Source organism: Ochlerotatus camptorhynchus, unplaced genomic scaffold (assembly GCF_037179485.1).
Source record: "Ochlerotatus camptorhynchus isolate MF236.1 unplaced genomic scaffold, CSIRO-AGI_Acam_v1.1 ptg000060l, whole genome shotgun sequence".
Taxonomy (NCBI): domain Eukaryota; kingdom Metazoa; phylum Arthropoda; class Insecta; order Diptera; family Culicidae; genus Ochlerotatus; species Ochlerotatus camptorhynchus.
This window is the reverse complement of record NW_027040550.1, coordinates 674254-702248: the sequence shown is the minus strand read 5'-3', so window position 1 is coordinate 702248 and position 27995 is coordinate 674254. Positions and strand designations below refer to the sequence as shown.

The following is a 27995-nucleotide window of genomic DNA, read 5'->3' as shown; positions in this document are numbered from 1 at the left end:
TCGAAAGTCGACGACCGGCATCGTTTTCATGTTAGCAGGAGGAGCCATTTCGTGGACAAGCCGTCTGCAGAATTTCGTCACATTGTCTTCGATGGAATCGGAATACGTGGCGTTGAGTGACGCGAGCCAAGAGGCTGTTTGGCTTCTGAATTTGTTCGACGACTTCGGTGAACCGTCCTTCAAGCCAGTGACGCTGTGGGAAGACAACCAGAGCTGCATTAAGTTCATTGTTTCGGAACGGACGACCAAGCGATCGAGACACATTGAGACTCGGCAGTGTTTCGTCAAGGAGTTGTGCGATGCAAAGGTACTGGAACTGTTGTATTGCTCAACCGAAGAAATGGCTGCGGATATACTTACCAAGGCGCTTGGACAGGTGAAGCTTCGGAAGTTCTCTGCTATGCTGGGATTGACCGGCGGAGATCGTTGAGGAGGAGTATTGGTAGGAGCAACGATCGAGATGCTCTTACCATCAGAGCTGTGCTGTCAAGAATGAAACTTTCTACCTACACCGACAGCACCGCCTACCTTGTTTTTTCTCAGGGGGAACGACACTCATTTGGATGATTTTTTTCAGTCTAGTAATTACTTGGGATATCCGGGGAAAACATAATTGATGGGATTTTTTTGAGTGTGTCATGTTGACGAAAATAGAGCAGGGATAGAAAAAGTAGATGGAAATAGATCTGGGAATGGATGTGATATGAGGGGTGTTAAAAAGTTTTAGAGGGATACGAGTCTGAACGCGAAGAGGATAGGTGTAAAAAGAAGATAAAAATTTGCTAGAAGGCAGCGTCCATAAATTACGTAACGCTTATAGGGGAGAGGAGGTCACCTATATTGTTACGAATTATTATATAGGGAGTAATGATTGTAAAGTTTGAAAATACAGGTAAAAAAATGTTATCACTAAATCTTGCTTGCAAAATGTATATGTTTTAATTTTATATCTTGAGATTTTTCGCTATTCTTAAACTTTTGAAAAGCAGATACGCTGATCTTACGTTTTTAGTTTGAAAATTAATAATATCAGTACCAACATTTCAAAGGGTTATTTCTAGGTAATTATATCAGTGCCAACATTTTAAAGGGGCGTAATTGCTTTTGTAAACAATGGCTTTAGCCGTCAATTTCTCGCAACCAAAAGCTCACCCCTTGAAAATAGCAGTGCTAGATGGTAGTTTTTATTCGCGAGAAATTGTTTACAAAATAAATTACGCCCCTTTGAAATGTTGGCACTGATATAATTACCTAGAAATAAAAAAAAACACAACGAAATCAAAAATTAATTAAATGGTGGCTTTTAGAGCGTCATGGAATAAATAGAGGGGGATCGTTTTAAGTGTTACGTTTTGCTCCAAATGGGGGGGAGGGGTCGAAAGTATTTATTTTTAGCGTAACGTAATTCATGGTCACCGCCCAACAATATTAACCAAAGCTCACAGCTCAAGGGCAGAAAACGGTTCCGTACTGAATATGTCGAAACTGTACTGTAGGAGGAACGGGTGGTGGCGATGGATCATTAGCTTCCGGTTAATATTCCCAGCTGTATTTGGACGGGAATTTGATATTTGATTCGCAATATTCTCGAACAGAAACTTCATCAGCCGGTGAGTGTCTTCCTTCGCCATTAGATCTTTCTTCTCCGAACCCTTGACCAACAGCAGCGACGAGTACAACTTGGGCCGAGTGGTAAAATTGACCTGAATTCCTTTTCCACCTGTTTGTCGTAGGGGGTTTCATTGGTGATGCTTTTCCCAGGCCTAGAATCAGCAGTTCGAATGAAATCAACAGTTGCTTCGTGCCTGTTCCGCAACTTCCATGCTACAACAAAGAGACACCTGGGCTCTTATCCGTCGAGTTCGATCGGTTTGAGTCTGGGAAATGGATGTGCGTTTCCGTCTTTTCCGTGATGCACTGTTTTTGCCCCCGCGACCGATTATGGCCAACTGGACATACGTGGTGTTTGTTGTGGAGATTGTTGAAAGCTGACAGTAACTGGCAGAGTGCTTCGCGGTCTACCTGAAAACTTCGAAAAACTGCATGGCTTGCTTGACAATTGGTGTGCATGCAGAAGGGATAAGTTGGGAATTGAAAGAATAGATAGGATGGATTGAAATTTTGTGCACGTTGAAAATTTTATGAGAGGTTTGGGTAAAAATGGGATAATCCTGAAGTGTCATTCCCCCTGTTTTTTTCTACATTCGTAAAAGCACCATTCAAGTGAGAGCATTGTTGTTGCTAATCCTTAATTAATAAAGTTTTTAATTAACTACAGTAATTCCTCGGATACTTATTTCCACTGAATATATCACGGCCCAATAATAATGCGGTACCGGAAACAGCGGCGTTGTCACTTGAATATCAGCCATCAATTCGGTCAACCATATTGTCTCACTTACGCAGGAGCTCATGGCAACATACTCGGCTTCTGTAGAAGAAGACATTGCAACTGTAGTCTGCTTCTTGGAGGATCAGGCGACAATGTTTCGTTGAATCTTCAGCAAAAACCCGGAAACACATTTGCGGTCGGTTTCGTCACTGGTAAAATCGGTGTCCAAATAGGCGGCTATTGGTGGTTCTGTTGGCTTATTTCTGTAGACTAATTCCATCTCTTTCGTATTTTGCAGGTATCGTAAGACTCGTTTAGCATCCTTCCAATGCTCTTCACCAGCAGTGAATGACAATGACAAAGCACAAGTCCAGTTGGGAGCCCATCGTGAGGCTTCCGATGAGTTCACGGTAGGGAAACTCACATCTTCTAGTTGCTCACCGCAACTGCAGCTTCAGTTCAGCTGGCGTTTTAGCAGGATTACAGTTCTCCATTCCAAAACGAGCAATAACCCTCTCGATCTGACCCTTCTGGGATAGCTTCCTGTCTATTTTGATTCTCTAAGAAAATAGTGGATCTTCTTCATGTCCGTCATCTCGAATGTCTTCATCAGGTTGTGTTTTTACATTATTGATGGCCGCCTCCGTTTTAGCAGCAATGAGAAGATCATCTATGTATACTACGATGTAGATAGTGTCATTTCCTTGGGCGTGGTGTACAAACAGTAGTCATGCTGCGACCGATCGAATCCCAAGGTAAGGTTAGGTAATCGTTGAAATGACTGTTCCAGCACCTTGGTGACTGCTTCAGACCATAAAAAAAAACCGCTGCAGCAAGCACACCTCGTCAAGGCGTAGCCTTACCCCCTCTCTCTCTCAAAATTTTGCCCAACTAGATGGATCTATTGTGAAACGCCCAGTTACTACCCGTCCCTCCAATTTTCACCATCCAAAATTGATTCCTTTGTTACAACAAAGTTACAACACTGTTACATGGCACAAAACTATCTCCGATCATCTCCTCCGGTGGGACATTCTATTCCATAATCCGCATTGGCATGTCATTATACCCCCTACACCATAGTTCCGACTATTAGTGGCAAACAATGGAATCCACCGCGACCTCTTCCAACCATCCAAACCAACCAACCGGACAGTTAGCGCTCGATTCGCGCGATTGCGGCCGGATCCGATAAAAGCGGAGTAATTAATTTGATGGCGTGCCCAATTGCGCATGATTTATATGCAGTTTCCGAAATGGTCCTGTCTGATCTGCCCGGCTTTTCAAAATGATATCAAAGGCAGGCCCTCTCCGTCCTTCGGTTAGTGTGTAGGTTTGCGGAGACGGGCGACGGTGCAGGAGAGATTGAAATTTATCGGAAAACTAATTTAATTGATGGCTTTGGCCCGGTTTTGCTCCAGCGATGGCACTGATGATGATGATGGTGATGGTCGATCCGGATGGGAACTTTGCAAGCGTGAATTGAACTAATTTCGAACTGTGACAAAATTCGAGACATGTACTTTTCGGAGATGACCTAGGGATTTTTTGTTCCCCTCACCGAAGACGGGGAACGCTCAACAGTTCGGAAATTGTCACGTACGAAAGCGTTTCCCAGCCCTTCGATGACACCCCCCCTCCCCCTCCTTATTGACTGTATCAGACGTGTCACCGGACGGAAAATGAAAAGGAATTTAATTGTGAGGCGTCTGTGTCCTTGCGACTTCCTTCTGGACGAAAATGGTGGCCGAATGAATTTGCTGGAGAATGTCTAGAAATTATATTTTGGACGTAGGAAGATTTGAGGACATTTGAACTTCTGAGAAGACATTCCATCTGCATTTGATAGATCTAACATGTTCATGTCCCATTCGCATTTCCCCCACAGCCCAAAACACGACTCAAGACTATTTTTCCCACATTCGCAACGCCATCCGAAATGAAGAATAATAAGCAAAGCTCGAAGACCACCGGCCGGAGGACGAAAACCGAAGTATATAGAATCGGTACGTGACAACTTTCTTTGATTGACTGAATTCGATTTGGAAGAGTCCCACCCCACACAGCACCGATCTGCCGTACGCTCTCTATACTACTATACGTTTGTCCGTTCCGTTCGTTTGATTCGCCGGCCCAGGTGATCGATGGTGCGATAATAATCCGTAATTGAAAGGCGAACATCGGCGCTATTTGGGGATCTACGGCGAAAGACTGTCTCCTGTCCTGTCTGCCGTCGTCTTTTCCCTTCCAGGTGGTAAATAGATGGAACGGACTGAATGGAATCTTAACTCAAGTCAGCACGCACGTGGCAGAGGGCAGTGTAGCAAATTGGAGCAAAATCAGCGGGAGCGAAAACAGGAACTGAGGCAATGAAAAGAAATCCAATTCTGATTAGGTTTAATGATAGCATTCCATATGCGACATCCAGCAGCAGTGTGACGAAATTACGAGGGGAGAAGTAAAAGCGACGCTGCCACCAATTTGCGGTCCGATTGGTGGAATATTGATTCATTACAAGCGATGAGAGATTGAAGAATAAATTTCGGGATCAGCTTGTGGAAAATGAAATGTAAGGCTCAATCGCAGGAACTTGACGGAGCCGAGTTTATTTTGATTTAACTTTAGCTCTAAGTCTTGCACGAGTGGGACCAAGACTCGCAGTTTTCTCGAGGTTTTTAATACTTTCTGATGTTTCTAGATTCTTTTCCAGGTTTTTCTTCTTCTGGAGTCTTCTGGAATTTTCTTGATCCTTTTTGGTTATTCCTGAATTCTTCCTGTTTCTTCTAATTCCTTCTTCCCGAGTAGCACGCATTCGTCATAAATAATTGCTTGATTGTGACTGAACTCAGTCTCATAGAAGTTACCTCTACCGATTTGTGGCAAGTGTGCTATTATTATGATTATTATTCAGTTCGCAACTCTTGTCGATGGAAGCAGCAGAAGTTGTATCTCGTGGTGTCGATCAATTGGTATACTCGATACAAGCAATTATTTCGGTGCGCTTTGTTCATTCTGCAGCCGGTCGCAACGGAAACGATGGCTAAAATGAGTGACAAAGAAATAAAGAATACGATCAAATTCAGCTTCGCCAATGTAAGTGCGAAATTCACCATGGGCGAAATTTCCAAACTCACGAAAGCACCGGATGCGAATCCCGTTCACATGGAAGCAACTTACCGGATTGCGGAGAGGAAAGTATTTCTCATAAAGTACAACTTTGAAGAATCATTGCTACTGGGTACATTCGTGCTGGGAAAAAACGGGAATGTAAAGCGTGTCATGCGTAAAAAATGAGATCCCTTCTTCTTCTTCTTCTTCTTCTTCTTCTTCTTCTTCGCATTTCAAGCTTATTGCATATCGCATATTAGCTTATTACGTGCTCTCAACTTAGTGTTCTAGATGCACTTCCACAGTTATTAATTGAGAGCTTTCGATGCCTGTACCATTTTTGCATTGGTATAATTGTGTGGCAAGTCCAATCATACTTCTATGCCCAGGGAGGTCGAGAAATTTTCGAACCCGAAAAATTCCTATGTAGCTGCGCCTTCCTTTGTAGCTGCGCCTTTACCAACTGAGCAAAGGGAGGTCCCCTCCCCACTTAATTTCCTCAATCAAAATCGGATTATATTTTATGACGGGAATAAAAATAAATGCTTCTCATGCAAGACGGAGGGGCACTGGATGAATTTCTGTCCCAAGTGCCAAGCAGCCGGACAAGGAAGCAGTCTAAAGAAAAGCAAGGCCTGGATAATAAACAAAGCGCTGAGAGCTCGGATATCAGTACATACCCAGCTGTAGCGGCTGGAGGTCCATCATTGGACAGAAAAAGCAAAAGACTGATAAAGCAAATGAATACGAAGCTCAGCAGCCACTGAACTTCTACCAGCAACGGCAGACATGGTTTGCGGATTTGGCAAGATAGAATTAAGATCACACAAAATAGAATCATGAACTCAATTTTAAAATTGTTAGGCCCTCGGTACCGTAGAGCTTTTTAAGACAGTGACATAAAAAAAGGAATAATTGGGTTCTTTAATTTGGAAAAATATATCGGTTTTTATATTTCATCTGAAAGAGCTTCATTTTCTGAGCACAGCGATATTTTTTTTGAACCCACATACTTTTATCTCGATTTTTAAATCAAGATCTAAAGCAAAATAATAACTTCACTGTTTAACACTAAACTGACAGCTCGCTCCCATACAAAGTGACACCGAGGGGCGGTAATAAGGTGATTTTTCCAATTGTAATCGTTCTTATTTAAAATAGTTCCAGTGTACCAAAATTGATGAAATTTTAGGTTTGGATTCCATTTCTAATGCAGATTACGAATATACATTAACTTCAATGCCCTTAAAGAACCCAAATACACCCGGAAATGGGAGTGAACATATGAAGACCAACAATTGAAATGGCCTCAACTCCATTTTGTAAACAAACCTTGTAAGGCCATTTTGTCGGAAACCGAAACCTACATTCGTAATCCTAAACCACAATCGGATAGAGGAGAATTTCCCCTACCTGTTCATTCTGTTGTTTTTCCTTGGCGGACTTTCGCGAGAAAATGCCCTTACAAGGTTTTTTTACAAAAAGGAGTTGAGGCCTTTTCAATTGTTGGTCTTGATATTTGACGTTTTTCTTACCGACCCTAGTATTCTTTGGTACAAGTGATGTAAATATTTACCTTGTTTGGCAAAACCCATCCTTGAACGGGAATTGAACGTGTAAACCATGCCATTCAACTGACTTGATCAACTCACTTAAATTGAAAAATGTTGAACCAGGCTCAACTTTTCAAGCCAATTGAATTCAACTGAGTTGATCATTTGACTTGCCTAGTCTAAACCCAGCATTAGAGTTTGGAACACCGACGCGATCGAAGTCATTTTACATAAATTAATTTAGAAGAAATCAGTGTTGACTCGGTTGTCGACAAAAGCAGGCCACTCTCGATGTGTGCCACGCGAACGTCTGCAGCAACCATTGTGTGGTCCTCCTCATTGTTCTTCATCAGCAGTTCTTTAGGTGGATGCGTCGTCTACTTTGTAAATCAACCGTTTCGTGATGAGTGTGTGAGTGCTGACCACGTTTTGCGTCCATTGCTGCAATGGACGTGCTCTGACCCTCGTTGGCGTAACTGCCATACAATGAAACTACTGGAAGCATCTCCAGTTCTGATGGAGGAGGCTTTTTGGATAGCGGAAGGTAAAGTTTTTATTGTGTTGTACCTTTTGACTATAGTTTTAAGATGTCTTGTATAGTGACCAAGAATCCTCGGCTCTGTAAAGTTAATTCATTTAAGCCTTATCAAATAAATTAACAAACAAAAAAAGTTGGAGGAAATAGAAGTAGTAATGAGTATCTGATCCGATAAATTCCGTTGGTTAAGTGTTCCGCCATGTTGTATTCGAGGTGTTACAGTCCACTGATCCAAAACTATTCTCAAATCCCGATTCTTCAATTCTTGATTATTGATTAACGAGATTATCGATTCTAGATTCTAGATTTTTTATTCCATTCGATATTCGATTCTAGATTTTAGAATGTCAGTTTTTGTAATTTCTCGATGAACATTTCAAAAGGTCCTATCCAGAACTGTCATATTGCTGACTCATGGTTCATCAACGCCCTTGTCGAATGTCGTGTATACCTCCAATAAATGTGAAAACAGTTTCACATCAGATAATTTTAGCACACTTCCATTATTTTCAGGAAAATTACAGGAACTTCATAGAAGTTCAGAGCAATTCAGTGACCTCCAAAAGAGAGTTAAGAGCTCTTTAGATCAATTTCAGAAACTTCAGTGATGTTCCAAGAACTTTATGGAATATCCGAAAAATCAGAGAACTTTAAAAAACTTCAGGAAAGTTTCGAGCAATACAGAAAGTTCATGAGCCTTAGGTAACTTAAAAGATCTTTACGAATGAGTTCCAAGATCTTCACTGCAGTTTCATGAACTTCAGGAAATTTTGATGTAATAACGTCAATTTCATTAAGTTCTGGAAAGTTTCAGGAATTTTACAAGAACTTCAAGAAACTAGCGAAAGTAGAAAAGTTCAGAGAGCTTCGGGAAAATTCTATAAACTCCTGGCAGGCTCATCAACATCCGATAAATTGTAGAAGCTTGAGGGAAGTGACGCAAACTTCAGGCAAATTTTTAGATCCCTTCCATTAACTTCAGAAAAAATTAAAGACGTTTCAAGAACATCGTCCACAAAACTTCAAAGAAGTTGGGGATCCCATGTAGGTCAGAAAAATTGTTTGTTCCATTAACATTAGACAAATTTCTGGAATCTACAAGAAATTCTGAGGACTTCATGGAAATTTCATGCATTGAAATTAATTTCCGAAAACTTCGGCTTAGCTCCGAGCACTTACTAGTACGGGAACAACATAGAAGTGACAAGATTTTTAAAGAAAGGTAGTGCAATAGATTTAAGGAAAATTAAGAAAACGTCAGCAAATATCACAGGGCTTTAGGGCGATTTAATTAACTTCAGGGACTTTACTGAAGTTATAACAACTTCATTGTCGATTCTCGATTGTCGATTCTCGATTGTCGATTCTCGATTGTCGATTTCGATTGTCGATTCTCGATTGTCGATTCTCGATTGTCGATTCTCGATTGTCGATTCTCGATTGTCGATTCTCGATTGTCGATTCTCGATTGTCGATTCTCGATTGTCGATTCTCGATTGTCGATTCTCGATTGTCGATTCTCGATTGTCGATTCTCGATTGTTGATTCTCGATTGTCGATTCTTGATTTTCGATTATCGATTGTCGATTCTCGATTGTCGATTCTCGATTGTCAATTCTCGATTGTCGATTCTCGATTGTCGATTCTCGATTGTCGATTCTCGATTGTCGATTCTCGATTGTCGATTCTCGATTGTCGATTCTCGATTGTCAATTGTCGATTGTCGATTCTCGATTGTCGATTCTCGATTGTAGATTGTAAATTCTCAATTGCGATTCTCGATTTCCCATTCTTGATGTTCGCTTCTTGGTTTTGAAATCTTGATTCTCAATTCTCGATTTATCGATTCTCGATTTATCGATTGTCAATTGTCGATTGTCGATTCTCGATTGTCGATTCTCGATTGTCGATTCTCGATTGTCGATTCTCGATTGTCGATTCTCGATTGTCGATTCTCGATTCTCTATTCTCGATTGTCGATTCTCGATTGTCGATTCTCGATTGTCAATTGTCGATTGTCGATTCTCGATTGTCGATTCTCGATTGTCGATTCTCGATTGTCGATTCTCGATTGTCGATTCTCAATTGTCGATTCTCTATTGTCGATTCTCGATTGTCGATTCTCGATTGTCGATTCTCGATTGTCGATTCTCGATTGCCAATTGTCGATTGTCGATTCTCGATTCTCGATTGTCGATTCTCAATTGTCGATTCTCGATTGTCGATTCTCGATTGTCGATTCTCGATTGTCAATTCTCGATTGTCGATTCTCGATTGTCGATTCTCGATGGTCGATTCTCGATTGTAGATTCTCGATTGTCGATTCTCGATTGTCGATTCTCGATTGTCGATTCTCGAATGTCGATTCTCGATTGTCAATTGTCGATTGTCGATTCTCGATTGTCGATTCTCAATTGTCGATTCTCGATTGTAGATTGTAAATTCTCAATTGCGATTCTCGATTTCCCATTCTTGATGTTCGCTTCTTGGTTTTGAAATCTTGATTCTCAATTCTCGATTTATCGATTGTCGATTGTCGATTGTCAATTGTCGATTGCTGATTCTCAAGTGTCAATTCTCGATTCTCTATTGTCGATTTTTAATTCTCAATTGCCGATTCTTGATTTTCGATTCTTGGTTTGCAAACCTTGATTCTCTATTCTCGATTTTTGCTTTGCGATTCTCCGTTCATGATTTTCGATTCTTGATTCTTGACACTTGATTCTCGATAGTTGATTCTCCATTCTCGATTGTCGACTCGATTGTTGATTGTCAATTCTCAATTTGCGATTGTTGATTCTTGATTTTCGATTCTTGGTTTTCAAATCTTGATTCTCCGTTCATGATTTTCGATTCTTGATTCTTGACTTTTGATACCTGATATGTGATTATCGATTCTCAATCTATGATTTTCGATTCGTGATTCTCAATTTTCGATTCATTGGTCTTGATTATAAAATCGGGGTTCTTGATTCTTGATTCTCAATTGTCGATTGACGATTTTCGATTATCTATTCTTGATTATCGATTATCGATTCTCGATTGCCGATTGTCGACTGCTGATTCTCAAGTGTTGATTGTCGATTGTCGATTTTCAATCCTCAATTGCGATTCTCGTTTGCCGATCTTTGATTTTCGGTTCTTGGTTTTCAAATCTTGATTCTTAATTCTCGATTTTCGCTTTTCGGTTCTCCGTTCATGATATTCGATTCTTGACTCCTGATTTGTGAATATCGATTCTTAATTCATGTTTGATTGATTTTTGATAGTCGATTGACGATTTTCGATTGTCTATCTGATTGTCGATTGTCGATTTTAGTATCGATTGTCGACTGTCGATTGTCGATTGTGGATTGTCGATTGCTGATTCTCAAGTGTCAATTCTCGGTTGTCGATTCTCGATTGTTGATTTTTAATTCTCAAATGTGATTCTTGATTTTCGATACTTGGTTTTCAAATTTTTATTCTTAATTCTCGATTTTTGCTTTTTGATTTTCCGTTCATGATTTTCGATTCTTGATTTTTGACTCTTGATTCTATATATTCGATTGTCAATTCTCGATTGTCAACTCTCGATTGTTGATTTTCAAATGTCAATTGCGATTGTCGGTTATTGGTTCTTGATTTTCGATTCTGGGTTTTCAAATCTTGATTCTCAATTCTCGATTCTCCATTCATGATTTTTGATTCTTGATACCTGATGTGTGATTATCGATTCTCAATTCATAATTTTCGATTCGTGGTTCTCGATTTTCGATTCGTTGGTCTTGATTATAAAATCGGGGTTCTTGATTCTTGATTCTCAATTGTCGATTGACGATTTTCGGTTGTCTATTCTGATTGGCGATTCTCGATTGTCGATTGTTGATTGTCGATTGTCGATTGTCGATTGTTGATTCTCAAGTGTCAATTCTCGATTATCTATTCTCGATTGTCGATTGTTAATTTTCAATTGCGATTCTCGATTGCCGATTCTTGATTTTCGGTTCTTGGTTTTCAAATCTTAATTCTCAACTCTCGATTTTTTGCTTTGCTTTGCTCGATAGTCGATTGTCGATTCACGATTATCTATTCACGATTATCGATTCACAATTATCGATTCACAATTGTTGATTCTCGATTGTCGATTGTCGATTGTCGATTGTCGATTGTTGATTCTCGATTGTCGATTGTCAATTCTCAATTGCGATTGTCGATTGTCGATTGTCGATTGTCGATTCTCGATTGTCGATTCTTGGTTTTCGATTCTTGGTTTTCAAATCTTGTTTCTCAATTCACGATTTTCGCATTTTGATTCTCCGTTCATGATTTTCAATTCTTTTTTTTTTATTATTATTATTATTATAGTCACTTTAACGCTCTTGGGTCATTCGTGACTTGTCCGGGGGTGAGATTTGAACTCGTGACTTTGGCGTGAGAGGTATGGCTGCTAACCACTATGCCGGGGTCGCCCCCCTTTTCAATTCTTGATTCTTGTCTCTTGATTCCTGATGTGTGGTTATCGATTCTCAATTCATGATTTTCGATTCTTGGTTCTCAATTTTCGATTCATCAGTCTTGATTATAGAATCGTGGTTCTTGATTCTCGATTGTCGATTGACGGTTGTCGATTCTCGATAGTGGATTCTCGATTGTCGATTGTTAATTCTCAATTGCGATTATCGGTTATTGATTCTTGATTTTCGATTCTTGGTTTTCGATTCTTGGTTTTCAAATCTCGATTCTCAATTCTCGATTCTCGATTGTCGATTGTCGATTGTAGATTGTCGATTTCCGATTGTCGATTGTTGATTCGCAAGTGTCAATTCTTGATTGTCTATTCTCGATTGTCGATTGTTAATTCTCAATTGCGATTCTCGATTGGCGATTCTTGATTTTCGGTTCTTGGTTTTCAAATCTTAATTCTCAACTCTCGATTTTTGCTTTGCGATTCTCCGTTCATGATTTTCGTTTCTTGATGCTCGATAGTCGATTGTCGATTCACGATTATCGATTTCCAATTGTTGATTCTCGATTGTCGATTATCGATTGTCGATTGTTGATTCTCGATTGTCGATTGTCAATTCTCAATTGCGATTGTCGATTGTCGATTGTCGATTCGTGATTTCCGATTCTTGGTTTTCGATTCTTGGTTTTCAAATCTTGTTGTCTCTTGATTCCTGGTGTGTGGTTATCGATTCTCAATTCATGATTTTCGATTCTCGGTTCTCAATTTTCGATTCTTTAGTCTTGATTATAAAATCGTGGTTCTTGATTCTCGATTGTCGATTCTCGATTGTCGATTGTTAATTCTCAATTGCGATTGTCGATTGTTAATTCTCAATTGCGATTATCGGTTATTGATCCTTGATTTTCGATTCTTGGTTTTCAAATCTCGATTCTCAATTCTCGATTCTCGATTGTCGATTGTCGATTGTAGATTGTCGATTTCCGATTGTCGATTGTTGATTCGCAAGTGTCAATTCTTGATTGTCTATTCTCGATTGTCGATTGTTAATTCTCAATTGCGATTCTCGATTGGCGATTCTTGATTTTCGGTTCTTGGTTTTCAAATCTTAATTTTCAACTCTCGATTTTTGCTTTGGGAATCTCCGTTCATGATTTCTGATTCTTGATGCTCGATAGTCGATTGTAGATTCTCGATTGTCGATTGTCGATACTCGATTCTCGATTGTCGATTCTTGATTGGTTTTCAAATCTTGTTTCTCAATTCACGATTTTCGCATTTTGATTCTCCGTTCATGATTTTCAATTCTTGATTATTGTGATGTGTGATTATCGATTCTCAATTCATTCATCACATCGATTGTGGATTATTGATTGTCGATTGTCGATTTTCGATTGTCGATTGTCGATTGTCGATTTTAGATTATCGATTGTCGATTTTCGATTGTCGATTATCAATTGTCGATTATCGATTGTCGATTTTCGATTTTCGATTATCGATTGTCGATTATCGATTGTCGATTGTGGATTGTCGATTGCTGATTCTCAAGTGTCAATTCTCGATTGTCAATTCTCGATTGTTGATTTTTAATTCTCAAATGTGATACTTGATTTTCGATACTTGGTTTTCAAATTTTTATTCTTAATTCTCGATTTTTGCTTTTTGATTTTCCTTTCATGATTTTCGATTCTTAATTTTTGACTCTTGATTCTATATATTCGATTGTCAATTCTCGATTGTCAACTCTCGATTGTTGATTGTCAAATGTCAATTGCGATTGTCGGTTATTGATTCTTGATTTTCGATTCTTGGTTTTCAAATCTTGATTCTCAATTCTCGATTCTCCATTCATGATTTTTGATTCTTGATTCCTGATGTGTGATTATCGATTCTCAATTCATAATTTTCGATTCGTGGTTCTCAATTTTCGATTCGTTGGTCTTGATTATAAAATCGGGGTTCTTGATTCTTGATTCTCAATTGTCGATTGACGATTTTCGTTTGTCTATTCTGATTGGCGATTCTCGATTGTCGATTGTCAATTGTTGATTGTCGATTTACGATTGTCGATTTACGATTGTCGATTGTCGATTGTTGATTCTCAAGTGTCAATTCTCGATTATCTATTCTCGATTGTCGATTGTTAATTTTCAATTGCGATTCTCGATTGCCGATTCTTGATTTTCGGTTCTTGGTTTTCAAATCTTAATTCTCAACTCTCGATTTTTGCTCTTTGTGATTCTCCGTTCATGATTTTCGTTTCTTGATGCTCGATAGTCGATTGTCGATTCACGATTATCGATTCACGATTATCGATTCACGATTATCGATTCACGATTATCGATTCACAATTATCGATTCACAATTGTTGATTCTCGATTGTCGATTCTCGATTGTCGATTGTCGATTGTCGATTGTCGATTGTCGATTGTCGATTGTCGATTCTCGATTGTCGATTGTCAATTCTCAATTGCGATTTTCGATTGTCGATTGTCGATTCTTGATTTTCGATTCTTGATTTTCGATTCTTGGTTTTCGATTCTTGGTTTTCAAATCTTGTTTCTCAATTAACGATTTTCGCATTTTGATTCTCCGTTCATGATTTTCAATTTTTGATTCTTGTCTCTTGATTCCTGATGTGTGATTATCGATTCTCAATTCATGATTTTCCGATTCTCGGTTCTCAATTTTCGATTCATCAGTCTTGATTATAAAATCGTGGTTCCTGATTCTCGATTGTCGATTGACGATTGTCGATTCTCGATTGTGGATTCCCGATTGTCAATTGTTAATTCTCAATTGCGATTATTGGTTATTGATCCTTGATTTTCAAATCTTGATTCTCAATTCTCGATTCTCGATTGTCGATTTCCGATTGTCGATTTCCGATTGTCGATTTCCGATTGTCGATTTCCGATTGTCGATTTCCGATTGTCGATTGTTGATTCTCAAGTGTCAATTCTTGATTGTCTAATCTCGATTGTCGATTGTTAATTCTCAATTGCGATTCTCGATTGCCGATTTTTGATTTTCGGTTCTTGGTTTTCAAATCTTAATTCTCAACTCTCGATTTTTGCTTTGGGATTCTCCGTTCATGATTTCCGATTCTTGATGCTCGATAGTCGATTGTAGATTCTCGATTGTCGATTGTCGATTGTCGATCTCGAGTCTCGATTGTCGAATGTTAATCCGCAATTGTGATTGTCGATTGTCGATCCTTGGTTTCCAAACCTTGATTCTCAATTCTTGATTTTTGATTTTCGATTCTCCGTTCATGATTTTCGATGCGTGATTCTTGACTCTTCATTCCTGATGTGTTATTATCGATTCTCAATTCATGATGTTCGATTCTTGGTTCTCAATTTTCGATTCGTTATAGTCTTGATTATAAAATCGTGGTTCTTGATTCTCGATTGTCGATTTTCAATTCTCAATTGTGATTGTCGATTGTCGATTCTTGATATTCTTGGTTTTCAAATCTTGTTTCTCAATTAACGATTTTCGCATTTCGCATTCTCCGTTCATGATTTTCGATTCTTGATTCTTGACTCTTGATTCCTGATATGTGATTATCGATTCTAAATGAATAATTTTTGAATCTCGGTTGTCAATTTTCGATTCGTTAGTCTTGATTATAAAATCGTGGTTCTTGATTCTTGATTCTTGAATGTCGGTTGACGATTTTTGATTGTCGATTGCTGATTCTCAATTGTCGATTGTTGATTGTCGATTCACCACACACCGAAACAATAGCTGACGGTTTGCGTGATAAAAAACTGAGAGTGTTTTTGTACTATCGGTCAAGTTTGGGCCGCAGGGTCTCGGAATTTTATGAAATTTTGTCCATATTTTGGTAGAAGCAAATACTAAAATTTCAAAAAATTTGGTGTGGTTAATTTTTCCGGAAAAAAATTTAAATTTGAAAATTTATAACTTATGGAGGAATCACAGTAGAAAGATTGTTTAGTAAAATGATAAGGAAATTATCGCAGCAATCCATAAAAAATATAATCTGGAAAATGTTTTCCCTAAAAATGTTTGCAATGGAAAAACCTGATTAATATTTTTGAATGCTGGTTCACTTGTCTTCAAAAAATGTAATTCGATTCTTACCTTTGAATTTTAAGTTTCAATACTAGTGTTTTGATTCTTGAATTCAGATTCTATTGTTTAATTTGTTATAGCGACTTTCAGCTATCGACTGGTTTGTGTCTTCCTGTAGATTCTTATCTTTTGATTCCTATCTTTTTTACTTATCTTGTCTTCGATTATTTGTGTTTGAATTAATGTTTCTATTTTTTGTCTTTTGATTCTTGATGTAATTTTACTGAATTACCTTACGCCAAAGTTGAGACCGGTGGAACCAGTCAAAAATAATAGTGAATTAATTCTAAGCCAATGATTACCACCGTTAGCTTACTCCACTTTACGACACATATTGAACTCTATCCATTCGGTTGTAAATACAATAAATTTGATGTTAATCGACATCATAAAGCATTTAAAGTTCAAACACACCTATCTACCATACACATAGTTCGATCGGTCGCTGGTGAAAATTTACTTCCACTATACGGTCCCGGGAGTTTAGTGTGGTTTCCCATGCACATTCATGGTAGGTACTAACCGACGCAGCTTCCTGATCCAGGATCAGCACAATACAAAAGCCACCACGCCACGCACCACATGCCGAGTAGTCGGGACGAGTCCCAAGTAGATTAGAATCGCACAAACATCGAATGTGTTGCAAATTCTCGGAATAGCTTGGGCCGCCGCCACCGTCGTCGTCGTCGTAGTCATCGTTCGTGCGTGCATAGGTGGAACCCATTCCACCTCACCTGCCACCTTTACCACGCCGTATTCGATTTTCCCAACGTGCCTGTTGGCTGAGTTGCCGGCACCTGTAGTCGGGGAAGTAGTCGTGGAGCCCTAATTGGACTATTTATAATCAAATCACGTATTTTATGTTGAGATATTATCGTTTGGTTTATTACAACTGAACTGCCGGTGATTGTGTGCTACGTGGTTTTAGAGGAAGCTGGGGTTTAGCTAGAAATTCCGAAATGATTCTAAAGAATAATAATGTGTAGAATGTGGGAAGGATGCGCCCGGTTGGTATGCAATGTCGATTTAAGGTGAAGTATCACTGAAAATGGCGAATCGGAAAAACTCGACCTTCTCCGATTTACATGAAACTTTGCCATTTTTTTGATAATGGGAAATTATTCACATTTTGCTAAAATTCTAAAATTTGCAAACGGCCTTTTTTTAATTTTCAAAAAAAAAAATGTAGCCAATAATGGCACTGCTGATCAAAATGACGTCTGAGACAAAGTTGTAGAGAGCAGGCGCCGGTGGTGTAGTGGTAAGCGTGACTGCTTTCTCACCCTAATGGGTCTGTTTATTTTTTCGAGAAAGCCATTATTTTTCTCAATGTTTTTGTCTCAAACGTTATTTCGATCAGAAATGCCGTTTCCGTTCCGGAAAATTTCAAGGACGCTATTTTGAAAATTTTAGCAGATCCAAATTGGCCCATAACAAACAACTACGCTAAGTTTTTTACAAATCGGAGAAGGTCGATTCAGAAATTTCATGGACTAATTATCATTCAATGAGACTTCAGCTTAAGGTGAAAATTAACGCTTTTCCGTTGGTTTTGACCCTACATCTGTTCAACTTACCTTACTTTACCAATCAGGCTAAGGCCTAGTTGTCCTCTGCTGTCCGAAGAAGTCGTCTCCACTATACTCGATCCATCAAAACAATGCAAAAATAAAAAAATAAAACTTTGCTAGTCTGTGTCAAAGCATGGCATTTTTTTGCAACGTCTCATGGAAAAGGTCCCTGTGATGCCATTGGTGGCACTCTCAAGCGAATGGCAAAGAGGGCTAGTCTTGCTCGAGATTATGGAAACACCATAACAACTCCACGAGAATTATATAACTGGGCAGTTGAACAAACAGATAAAAATATCACAAAACTACGTTTCGAGTACATATCCACTGAACAGTACATCGAAATGTCAGAAGAACTCGAAGAACTATATAACAGCACAAAGACAATATCTGGCACACAGAAATTCCACAGTTTTGTGTCTATTACTGGTGACAAAGTAGCTGCAAAAAGGTATTCTAATTCAGAAAATGAACCAAAAATATTTAACTAAGGGAATGACAAGGTCTACATGTCCAAATAGTTTTATTGTACTCTGAGAGGGTGCTGCCAATTCCAAATATGATTTGGTGAGAAATGGATCATGAGCCCTTTTCATATGAAATTTTCGATTAATCAAAGTGAACTTAAGTGCTGATTAGACAAAATTGAATCGTATGGACGGTTGGTAGTAAACATAATAACCTATCGTGAGGCAAAGTTTCATCAAAATCAAACATGGCCATTTTTTTAAATCGACTTTAAATTTAAATGAAATTTTTCCCAGTATTTTTTTTTTCGATTACTTGGACAATTTCCTAAAAGTCATCAATACAACACATTTTTGTAGGAGTTGTCATTATTCCATAATTTTTTTTGAAAAAAATCGGCAGAAAAAGTTTGGCCCTTCTCAAATGTTAGTCTAGATAAATTTTGGAAAAACTAAGTATGCAAAGTGGCATATTTAGTCAAGGTCCACACATCCAGAAAGTTTAATTGAAATCTGAGAGGGTGCTGCCAGGTCCGAATACGATTTGGCGCTAAATGCGTCAAAAGCGGTGCGATGCGAGGGGGCGACACATCTAAATCTCAATTTTAGATGCTCAAAAAATCTCACACTAGCGAAACAATCTTCGAAAAATCTTCTTGCATTTCTCGCATGTACTTGCATCGCGCATCACCTTTTTGCAGGAAATCTTCAGAATCGTCATCAATCTTCTTTCTATCTACTCAGCGTGCGATCAGCTAGTCACAGCACAACACAATCTTTCCTGCAGCGTAGATAGAGTCGTCCCCCTCGTTGCGATGCTAGTTTTCATAGCTATGACGACGACTGAATTAAAGGGCTTAAGGGCTGAACACAATGACAGCGGCACAGCGGCATAGCGGCATGCGCAAATTTCCAAAATATGGGAAAACGATTGACAACCCACAATGAGCACTCAGCGGCAAACGCGGCGTTGTACTAAAACGCACTTTTTCCAATATTTTGAAAAAAGCGCGGCACGGCATTGCGGAATCAAAACATTGAAATTTTCAACGTAAAGAAAATGGATCTCGTGGTAGACGTTTCCGAAGAAGAATTGTTAAACTGTTTTTTTTTATCGGGTCTTACCAAAACTCCCTAAAAAAGGATAGTCTTTGGTTGGCTGTCAGCAATGAGACAAAAATTTCAAGTAAGTTTTGATGCCATCATTCTGGTTAATTATATACAGTTTTCATGAGGGTTAATAAAAATGATTTCTATTGTCCGGCATATATTTTTTTCTAATTACAGTTGAAGAAGCTAAAAAAAAGTGGAAAAACCTAAGAGACCGCTATTTGAAGGAACTGCGGAGAGTGGAGCAGACGGTGACATCCGGTGCGGGTCGCTCGCAGGTTTATGTCCCAAAATGGTACTTGTACCACGAGCTGTCTTTTTTTATCAACCCACTGTAAACGGAGAAGGTAAATTGAATATGCTCGTATTTATATTTAAAAGCATTCTTAATGCATTCTTATTTACTATTCCAGCACCATCAGCAACTATCGAGCACAGCATCTTTCGAACGTTGAGGAAGGTTTCGAGCAACCCACAAACGATTCGAATGTCCAGGGCTTCGGCGAGGTAGAAGAACTAGGTGACATTGAGAACATCGACGATGCCACTACACCATTGACTACATCGGCAAACCGCAAAAGAAAGTCTGACGCAATGGATTCCAAATTGCACGAGATTTTGGACATAGTTGGAGACGTTGCTACGACAATTCAACAAGAGAACTCAAACCGCCATAAGGAATTTTGTAATTAAAGGGTGATACGGTCAAAATTTGGTCAATATCAACTTGACGTATTTCTTTCAATTTTGCATTTAAAAAACCTGAACACCCCTCATTTTGAAGGTGTGTGTGTGTAGAATGTTGCTCCTATTTTGATTTTGGAATTCACTCTTCAGTTGTCAAAATGCCGTCAAAGCAAGAAGAGCAGCGTATCAAAATTTTGCTCGCGCATCGCGAAAATCCGAGCTACTCGCACGCAAAGTTGGCAAAATCGCTAAAAGTTGCCAAATCATTCGTTACAAATGTAATTAAAGTGTTTGGGGAACGTTTGTCGACAGCCAGGAAGTCTGGATCGGGGAGAAATCGAAAACCGGAAGCCGCTGAGACGACAAAGAGAGTTGCCGGTAGTTTCAAGCGAAACCCTAACCTCTCTCTCCGAGATGCCGCAAATAAGCTGGGTATATCGTCTACAACCGTGCATCGAGCCAAAAAACGAGCCGGACTATCGACTTACAAGAAGGTAGTGACTCCAAATCGCGATGATAAACAAAATACGACGGCCAAAGCGCGATCCCGGAGGCTGTACACGACGATGCTGACGAAGTTTGACTGCGTGGTAATGGACGACGAAACCTACGTCAAAGCCGACTACAAGCAGCTTCCGGGACAGGAGTTTTATACGGCAAAAGGAAGGGGAAAGGTAGCAGATGTTTTCAAGCACATGAAACTGTCAAAGTTCGCAAAGAAATATCTGGTTTGGCAAGCCATCTGTACCTGTGGCTTGAAAAGCAGCATTTTCATAGCTTCCGGGACTGTCAACCAAGAAATTTACGTGAAAGAGTATTTGAATAAACGTCTGCTGCCTTTCCTGAAGAAACACGGTTGTTCCGTACTGTTTTGGCCGGATTTGGCATCTTGCCATTACGGTAAAAAGGCCATGGAGTGGCCAACGCCGCCAACAACGTGCAGGTGGTTCCCAAGGACAAGAACCCTCCCAACACGCCAGAGCTCCGCCCAATTGAGAAATACTGGGCTATTGTCAAGCGGAACCTAAAGAAGACCAACAAAACTGCTAAGGGCGAGCAGCAGTTCAAGGCAAACTGGCTTTCTGCGGCGAAGAAGGTGGACAAGGTGGCTGTACAAAATCTGATGGCAGGGGTCAAGCGTAAGGCCCGGCAATTCGGATTTGGAAAAGCGGAAGCCTAACTGAATATTTTTCCTGAATTTTATACTAATTGAACTTGAAAAAGAAATTTAATTTGATTTTTTAAATAAACGATTTCACCGATTTACACGCGTTTTCCCTTGACCAAATTTTGACCGTATCACCCTTTATCTTGGTCAACGTGTTGCCCATGAAAGTGGCCCGAGATTTGGAGGTGGAATTTGCAGCTAGAGTAAATGAGATGCTTGATATTCATACTGATGAATAAACGATAAACGAACAATTTGTATATCCTTCGAATAAAATGTTAACCAGATTAATCAGATTGAGCATGTCTTCAGATATGTAACATGGGAAAATTACAGTTTTGGGCCGATTTCATAACCTATTTATGCGTACACTGGATATTCTAGGTCCTCCAAATCATCCTTAATTCAAGCCAGATGATCAACCAGATCAACCTTGGCTGATATGTATGGCAATCAATCAGGCTCAAGTGGGTTCACAGAATCTATTTGCATCGTTTACGACCGTACTATATTCATAGCAGTTGGGCATGCCCAATCAGGTTCATGGAATCTATTTGTACCAGCCATGGTTGATCTAATTGATCATCTGGCATTAACACCAGGATGATTTGGAGGACCTAGAATTTTATCTCTTATATACTTTAAAGTTTTTCGACTTTTCCTGAGGTTTGTTTGCTTGTTTTCTTAGAAGTTGTCAGAATTTGCCTGAAGTTTATTAATATTTTCTAATGATCTAAGAATTTTTTGAAAGTTACTGATCTTTTGAAATAATCTAAGAATTTATCAGAATTTTGCTAATATTCTAAGAAGTTTTAAGAATTTTTTTTTGTGATAAAGTCCGGATTTTTTTTATATTTTTTTTATATTCTCTGAAGCTCTCTGAATTTTCCTTAAGTTCGCTGCTTTTCTATGAAGTCCTTAGAATTTTACTAAAGTTCGCTGATCTTTTCTGATGGTCTTAAGCTCGCTTATCTTCTCAAAAGTTCCCACAATTTACCTCAAGCATCGTGGTCTTGTGGTAGGTTGCTGAATTTCTCTGAAATTTTCAGAATTTTCCTGCAGTACGGTTAGCTTCTCTGAAAATCTCATATGTTTTCTGAAGTTTGCTGGTCGTATCTGAAATTTTCAGGATTTTCATCAAGTTTGGTGATCTCCCCTGAAGATAGGCGATTTTTTTATGAATTTAGCAGATTTTCTCTGAAGTTTTATAAATGTTCTGAAGTTATTTGATCCTCTCTGAATATTGATGAATTTTTCTGAAGTTTGCAGTTTTTTTTTTATTGAAGTTCTCTGAATTATCATGAAGTATGCCGAGCATCTCAGAAGTAAGCTGGATTTAAAAAAGGTTTGTGATATTCTTTCTAAAGTTTTCTGATCTCTGAAGTCCTAAAAGTTCACCTGAAGCTTGCGGATATTTTCTGAAATTCTCAGAATTTAACTGAAATTCAATGTTCTTTCGAATAATTTCAGAATTTAACTGATATATGATATTCTCTGAAAAGCTCTCCAAATTTCCTCAAAGTATTCTTTTCGCCTTTGAAGTACTGAGAATTTCCTGTGAAATTGATGTTCTTTCCTGAAATTATAAGATTGATTGTGAACCTATATTAGAAGAAAAAAGTCATGTTATATTTGAAAATTTAATAGTTTCGCTGCTATTTTGATAAATTGTAATAAAGTTCATTAAATTTTTAATATTTAGTTTCCCTTTAACAGAAACCACATTGCTATATGTTATTGGAGTTTTGTTTTTATTGCATTAGCAGAATATCAAATTGAATACTCGTTTTGTCACTATATTTAATCAAGTTTTCAATTTGATCTCACTGAGGGCAGGAATTGTTTTCCATTCGATATCATAGGAAGAATTTTATGCTGTAGATTTTGATATTTTAACCGTTAAAACTACCGAAATGATAGCAATCTAAGTAATCATTATTAGCAGCATTACAACATCAAATTTAGTTTTCAAATTGATCTCAGACTTTGCTCAGAAGACTTATTATACGACACATCATATAACAACTATATGTTTCTGTTCTAGTGAAAAATGGACTCAGGGTTTCCGGAACCTGATTCGTATCTACCAGTTAGTTTATGAAACAGATCCTAGAACATAGATTTTCTCCTTAAATACGTATGGGTGTTTTGTATAAATAATATTTCGGTTGTGTATTGTCGGTTGTGAAACTTGACAAATAAGATTGGCACTCATAAATATTCAGAATGGTTTTATTGTCCTCTTGCTGTTTTACAAAATAATTTTGTTTAACATAACTGATCAATCAATGTGCTCGTAACGAGAATTCTCCAATACATACTGCGCTAAAATATTGCGGACTTCAAATGCAGTCCGAGGAGCATTATGTCCTCGACTAATTGAATCAGCGGAAACACTTAGTAGAGGATCAACATATAAGCGCCATTCTCCATCAACCACATTTCCTACATTGTCGATTGTATTTATCCGTGAATCCTGGCGGAGCGTACTGATGGTTACTGTGATTTTTCAAAAAAATATGCAACTCCACTACAGCCTTAACAATGTTTTCTGCCGACTCTGGTGACATGAACAACGGTGACTTCAAAATCCTCCACTGTGCGACAGTGATCCCGAAAGTGTTTTTAACTGTGTGGCGAGCAATAGAAAGCCTTTTATTGAAATTTTCTTGAATTTGTGGTAGATTCCTCCCTGGGAAGGCCAAAGTGCGGCCCGTTGTCCGCACGTGGTGCTTGGATCTCTATGATGCAATATCCTCAGCTTGATTTTCTTTTTGCACTTCGAATGTATGACCGAATTGATTATTAAATACGCAAAACTCAACTTTAAATATGATCATCGAACAAAGATACATCTATTGAAAAAATAGGCATGAGCACCACAGACTTACATCAACGTTAAAAACAGTCAACACTCCGGGTTTATTGGTTTCCTAATCGAATGCTTTTCCAAGTGCGCTTTCAGAATCAGCAGAAGTTTCTCGAACGTTTCTGAATTCATCCGAACTGACCTGACGAAGTACTCGGGGTCCTTTTCCTTCATCAGGGTAAAAGCTGTTTCATAGAATCCTTTCAAAAAACCATAGTTTAGCGGAAAGAAATAAATTATGATGCAAATTACCTTCACTTTCCCGCACTTGATTGCACGGTCTCACCCACCACCGACGATGTTGCGAGGAAATATCCTGCAGATACCTCAGTTCCCGCACAGCCTGCACAATTTTCACAATATTTGCAATGCGTTCCATTTTTAACATGAACACAGGACACTGGAAACACAGGAAAATTCGGTTTAGTACAATGCGCGTTTAGTACAATGCGCGTTTGCCGCTGTGCCGCTTTGCCGCAATGCCGCTGTGTCATTGTGTTCAGCCCTTTAGGAGCAGAGGGGTGAAAGTCAATTCTCTTAATCGATTTCCTCTTTTGATGACCATGGCTTCACTAGCCTATTATTAAGATCGGAGGCGAATGCATCTTAAACTTGTTTCGTCTACTAACGATTCTCTGATGACTGTATTGGGGAAGCAGCAATGCTACATCGACATGTTCCGTCTAGAAACGATTCTCTGATGACTGTGTTGGGAAGCAGCATATGCATGTACGTAATTGGTGGATTTGTTAGTTATTTCGACGCTTTTGGACAATGCTTGACATTTACCAATTTTTCAAAAGTTTCTTGTTAAAAACAACTATCGGAAGCACTGCTATCGATGCGTGGAAATATTTCTGATCGATTTGTGATAAAATTATTGAAAATGGTCCAGGGGCAGCTGAGTTATTAACGTTCAAAATCTTTCATTATTTCGTTACATGTTTGTTTTCACTAGGTGTACCCGAATGTAGAAATTGCAGACGTAGTCCTACGTCAAAAAATACACTGTAGTGTTGGCCGTCGTTATGTAAAAAACAAAAACCGCATCCTTCTATCTAACACATACCACGAGAACTGTATTCTATAAAAGTTGATGAAACGAAGTTTTCTGCAAACACCTAGTGAGTTAATTCCAAACTAAATTGTTATCCATTTTCAAGAGATTGGTCCATAGAACAATATTGGCGAAGGCATGTATAACTTTTGAGCTTCAGTTTCTGGACAGTAATAAAAAATGTAGCTGATCTATAGATATGGACATACCGATGCTCTACCTATGATCAGCCGATCATGGCATAGATGCAACCCCAGCATTATCTACCGAATTCCAACGACAACAAGCTGCAACCCGACACTCGTTGAGCAACAGCAGAACGGATGCGGTTCTCCTGACTCAACACGACACACGCCGGACGGAACATCGCTGACGATGACAACCTGGATTGGACTTGGACTCCTGACGCAACAGATCGCAAGCCATCGACAGGTTGAAGGAAATATTATTCAATTAGTAGTAGTCAGTAGTAGTAGCCAGTGGCAAGACATAGTGAGATAACGTTAGTATGTTTGTGAAACCTTTTTGCTAGAATGAAAAAGTGATGAAATCTTTTGTTAGATTGAAAAAGTGATGAAACATTTGATGTACAGAAAAAGTGAATAAATCTGTCCTTTAGGACATAGTGAAACCTTTTTTAAAAAGATTTTGATGACAAATTATACATAAGTGACGCAGTCGTTCGGAGCACTCTACAGTGCAGTGAAATTGGCTAGTTTTGATAGACTCTAGTGCAGTGAATGCCCGACCCGTGGTGAATTCGTGAACCGGAGAAAAATCGAAAATTAGTGTCGGACTAACGACAGCGGACGTGCCGGTTAGTAAGCCAAAGTGACGGCTAGTGCGGGACAGGAAAACTAGTGAATGTAAAAACCCGATCCGTGGTTAGAGCAGAAACAGTGACCTTCATCCCAGCTACGAAGATGCACAAACGAAGTCTTACGCCATCCCTCAACCCGTAGGTGACTTGTGCCGCCCGTTCCAAGAAGCTGTGCTGGTGGCTTTCAAACCTTTGAGAGTGGGAACCGTAAGTAATTTTATTTAATTTACCCCTTTCATGAGCAAATTTAATCCGTTGCCAAAAGTGAAAGCACGGAAATTTATTGCAAAAATGAATCCACTGGAAAATCAAGTGATTGACCTGCAAACAGTGTACAACAACATGCTCAGCATGGAACAGAGGCTAAATGCTCTGCAAGTAGAAAACAATAATTTGCGTGCAAATCAAAACATGCAACAGAATGCTCCACAACAAGCATCTGACATTTTTCGGATCCCAGATCCGATCAAATCATTGCCCAGCTTTGACGGCAAGAAAAAACAAGCTTCGGCATGGGTCCAGACCGTAAGGCGAACCCTCGAAATGTTTAGAAATCGTGTTCCAGCGGAAACACTTTCGATGTATGAACAATGCATCATAAATAAAGTTGAAGGCGATGCCAGAGACACATTATGCTCAAATGGCAACCCTCAAACATTTGAAGAAGCAGCATCAATACTGCTTGGTAGCTTCGGCGGCAGAAATATTATCGCCACCTATCAAACTCAAATATGGAATATGAAGATGACAGATTCTCTTCATAATTACTATCGAAAATCATAAGAAATTATGGTAAATATAAAATCCTTGGCTAAGGAAACCGAAATTTACAGAACCAAATGGGATGCAATAAACGAGTTCATAGAACAGGAATGTTTAGCTGCATTTATTAATGGCTTACATAAACCTTATTTTGGTTATGTACAAACTGCACAACCAGAAAACTTGGAAGCAGCGTACGCCTTCCTTTGCCGTTTTCAGTACGCTGAACAAACTAAGAAACAGACAAACCAATTGCCGAATTCAACACACCCCCAATATACAAATAAAAATCACAATTTCAGGCAAAATAAACCGTTTGGCAATCCACAACAAAAGTCAGACAGATTCAAAATAACCCCCATAGACGTTGACCCATCTCTAAGGTCAAGGCAAGGAAAACTGTTTAATCACGACTCAGAACCCGTAGAAGAAAATCTAGAAAATCAAGAACAGGAAAATTCGGACTCTGAATCTGAGTACGAGACAAATTTTCAAACAGATATTCACAACAAACCATCGAAATGAATGCTATAAACGGCCTTCCATTCATCCGAATGCAATTGAAAAATGGTAGGGAAGCCAAAATTTTAATCGACAGTGGGTCGAACAAAAACTTTATCTCACCAAATTTAGTACCAATATCCTCAAGAATTAAATGTAAACCCATAAACATTGTAAATCAGGCTGGAAAACATCAATCTAATTAAAAATTTATTACAACATTATTTCATTTGAAAAAAGTCCAATTTTACTTATTCAAATTAAACACATCTTTTGACGAAATACTTGGATACGAGACACTATCTGAATTAGAAGCAATAATCGATGTTAACAACGCTAAATAATTTTACCAAAAGAAACCGTCAAAATGGAAATTCGGAAATTAGGACCTTCCAACATTACTCTGAATGCGAACACAGTAACTAAAATTAAATTACCTGTCTCACAGAAAAATGGTGATGTTTTCCTTCCAAAAGACATAAAAATTAATAATGCAGTAATTCATTCAGGACTTTACCATGCTGAAAATGGATTCGTTAACGTTTTTGCGAGAAATTTTGGCGACACGGTTACCTTTAAATGGACAAAACCAGCAGTTACCTCACAAGTAGATAGCAGCGTTGAAATAAATAACATGAATTGTAGACCAGTTAATCAAACATCTACTATGTCCCTTCCCGAACTAGAAAAACTTCTCAGACTCCAACATCTTAATTTCGAAGAAAAATCCGCACTATTAAAAATCCTTTCCAAGAACATTCAAATAATTCACAAGGAATCCGACAAATTATCTTGCACTACTGCAATCCAACATCGCATCAAAACCGTGGACGACATTCCAGTCCACACTAAGACCTACAGATACCCTCACGTGCATAAAGCTGAAGTTGAAAAACAGATC

General features: G+C 38.8%; 1 protein-coding gene across 1 annotated transcript in view; it reads left to right on the top strand.

Annotated features, from left to right (window-relative positions):
• The first annotated feature begins 2686 nt into the window (after positions 1–2686).
• Positions 2687–27995, top strand: part of LOC135717518 (uncharacterized) — a 61703-nt gene continuing 36394 nt past the window's right edge. The window contains exons 1-2 of the mRNA XM_065239651.1: positions 2687–2742; positions 19644–19750. Coding sequence (XP_065095723.1) covers positions 2687–2742; positions 19644–19750 — 163 coding nt within the window. The remainder of the gene's footprint in view (positions 2743–19643; positions 19751–27995) is intronic.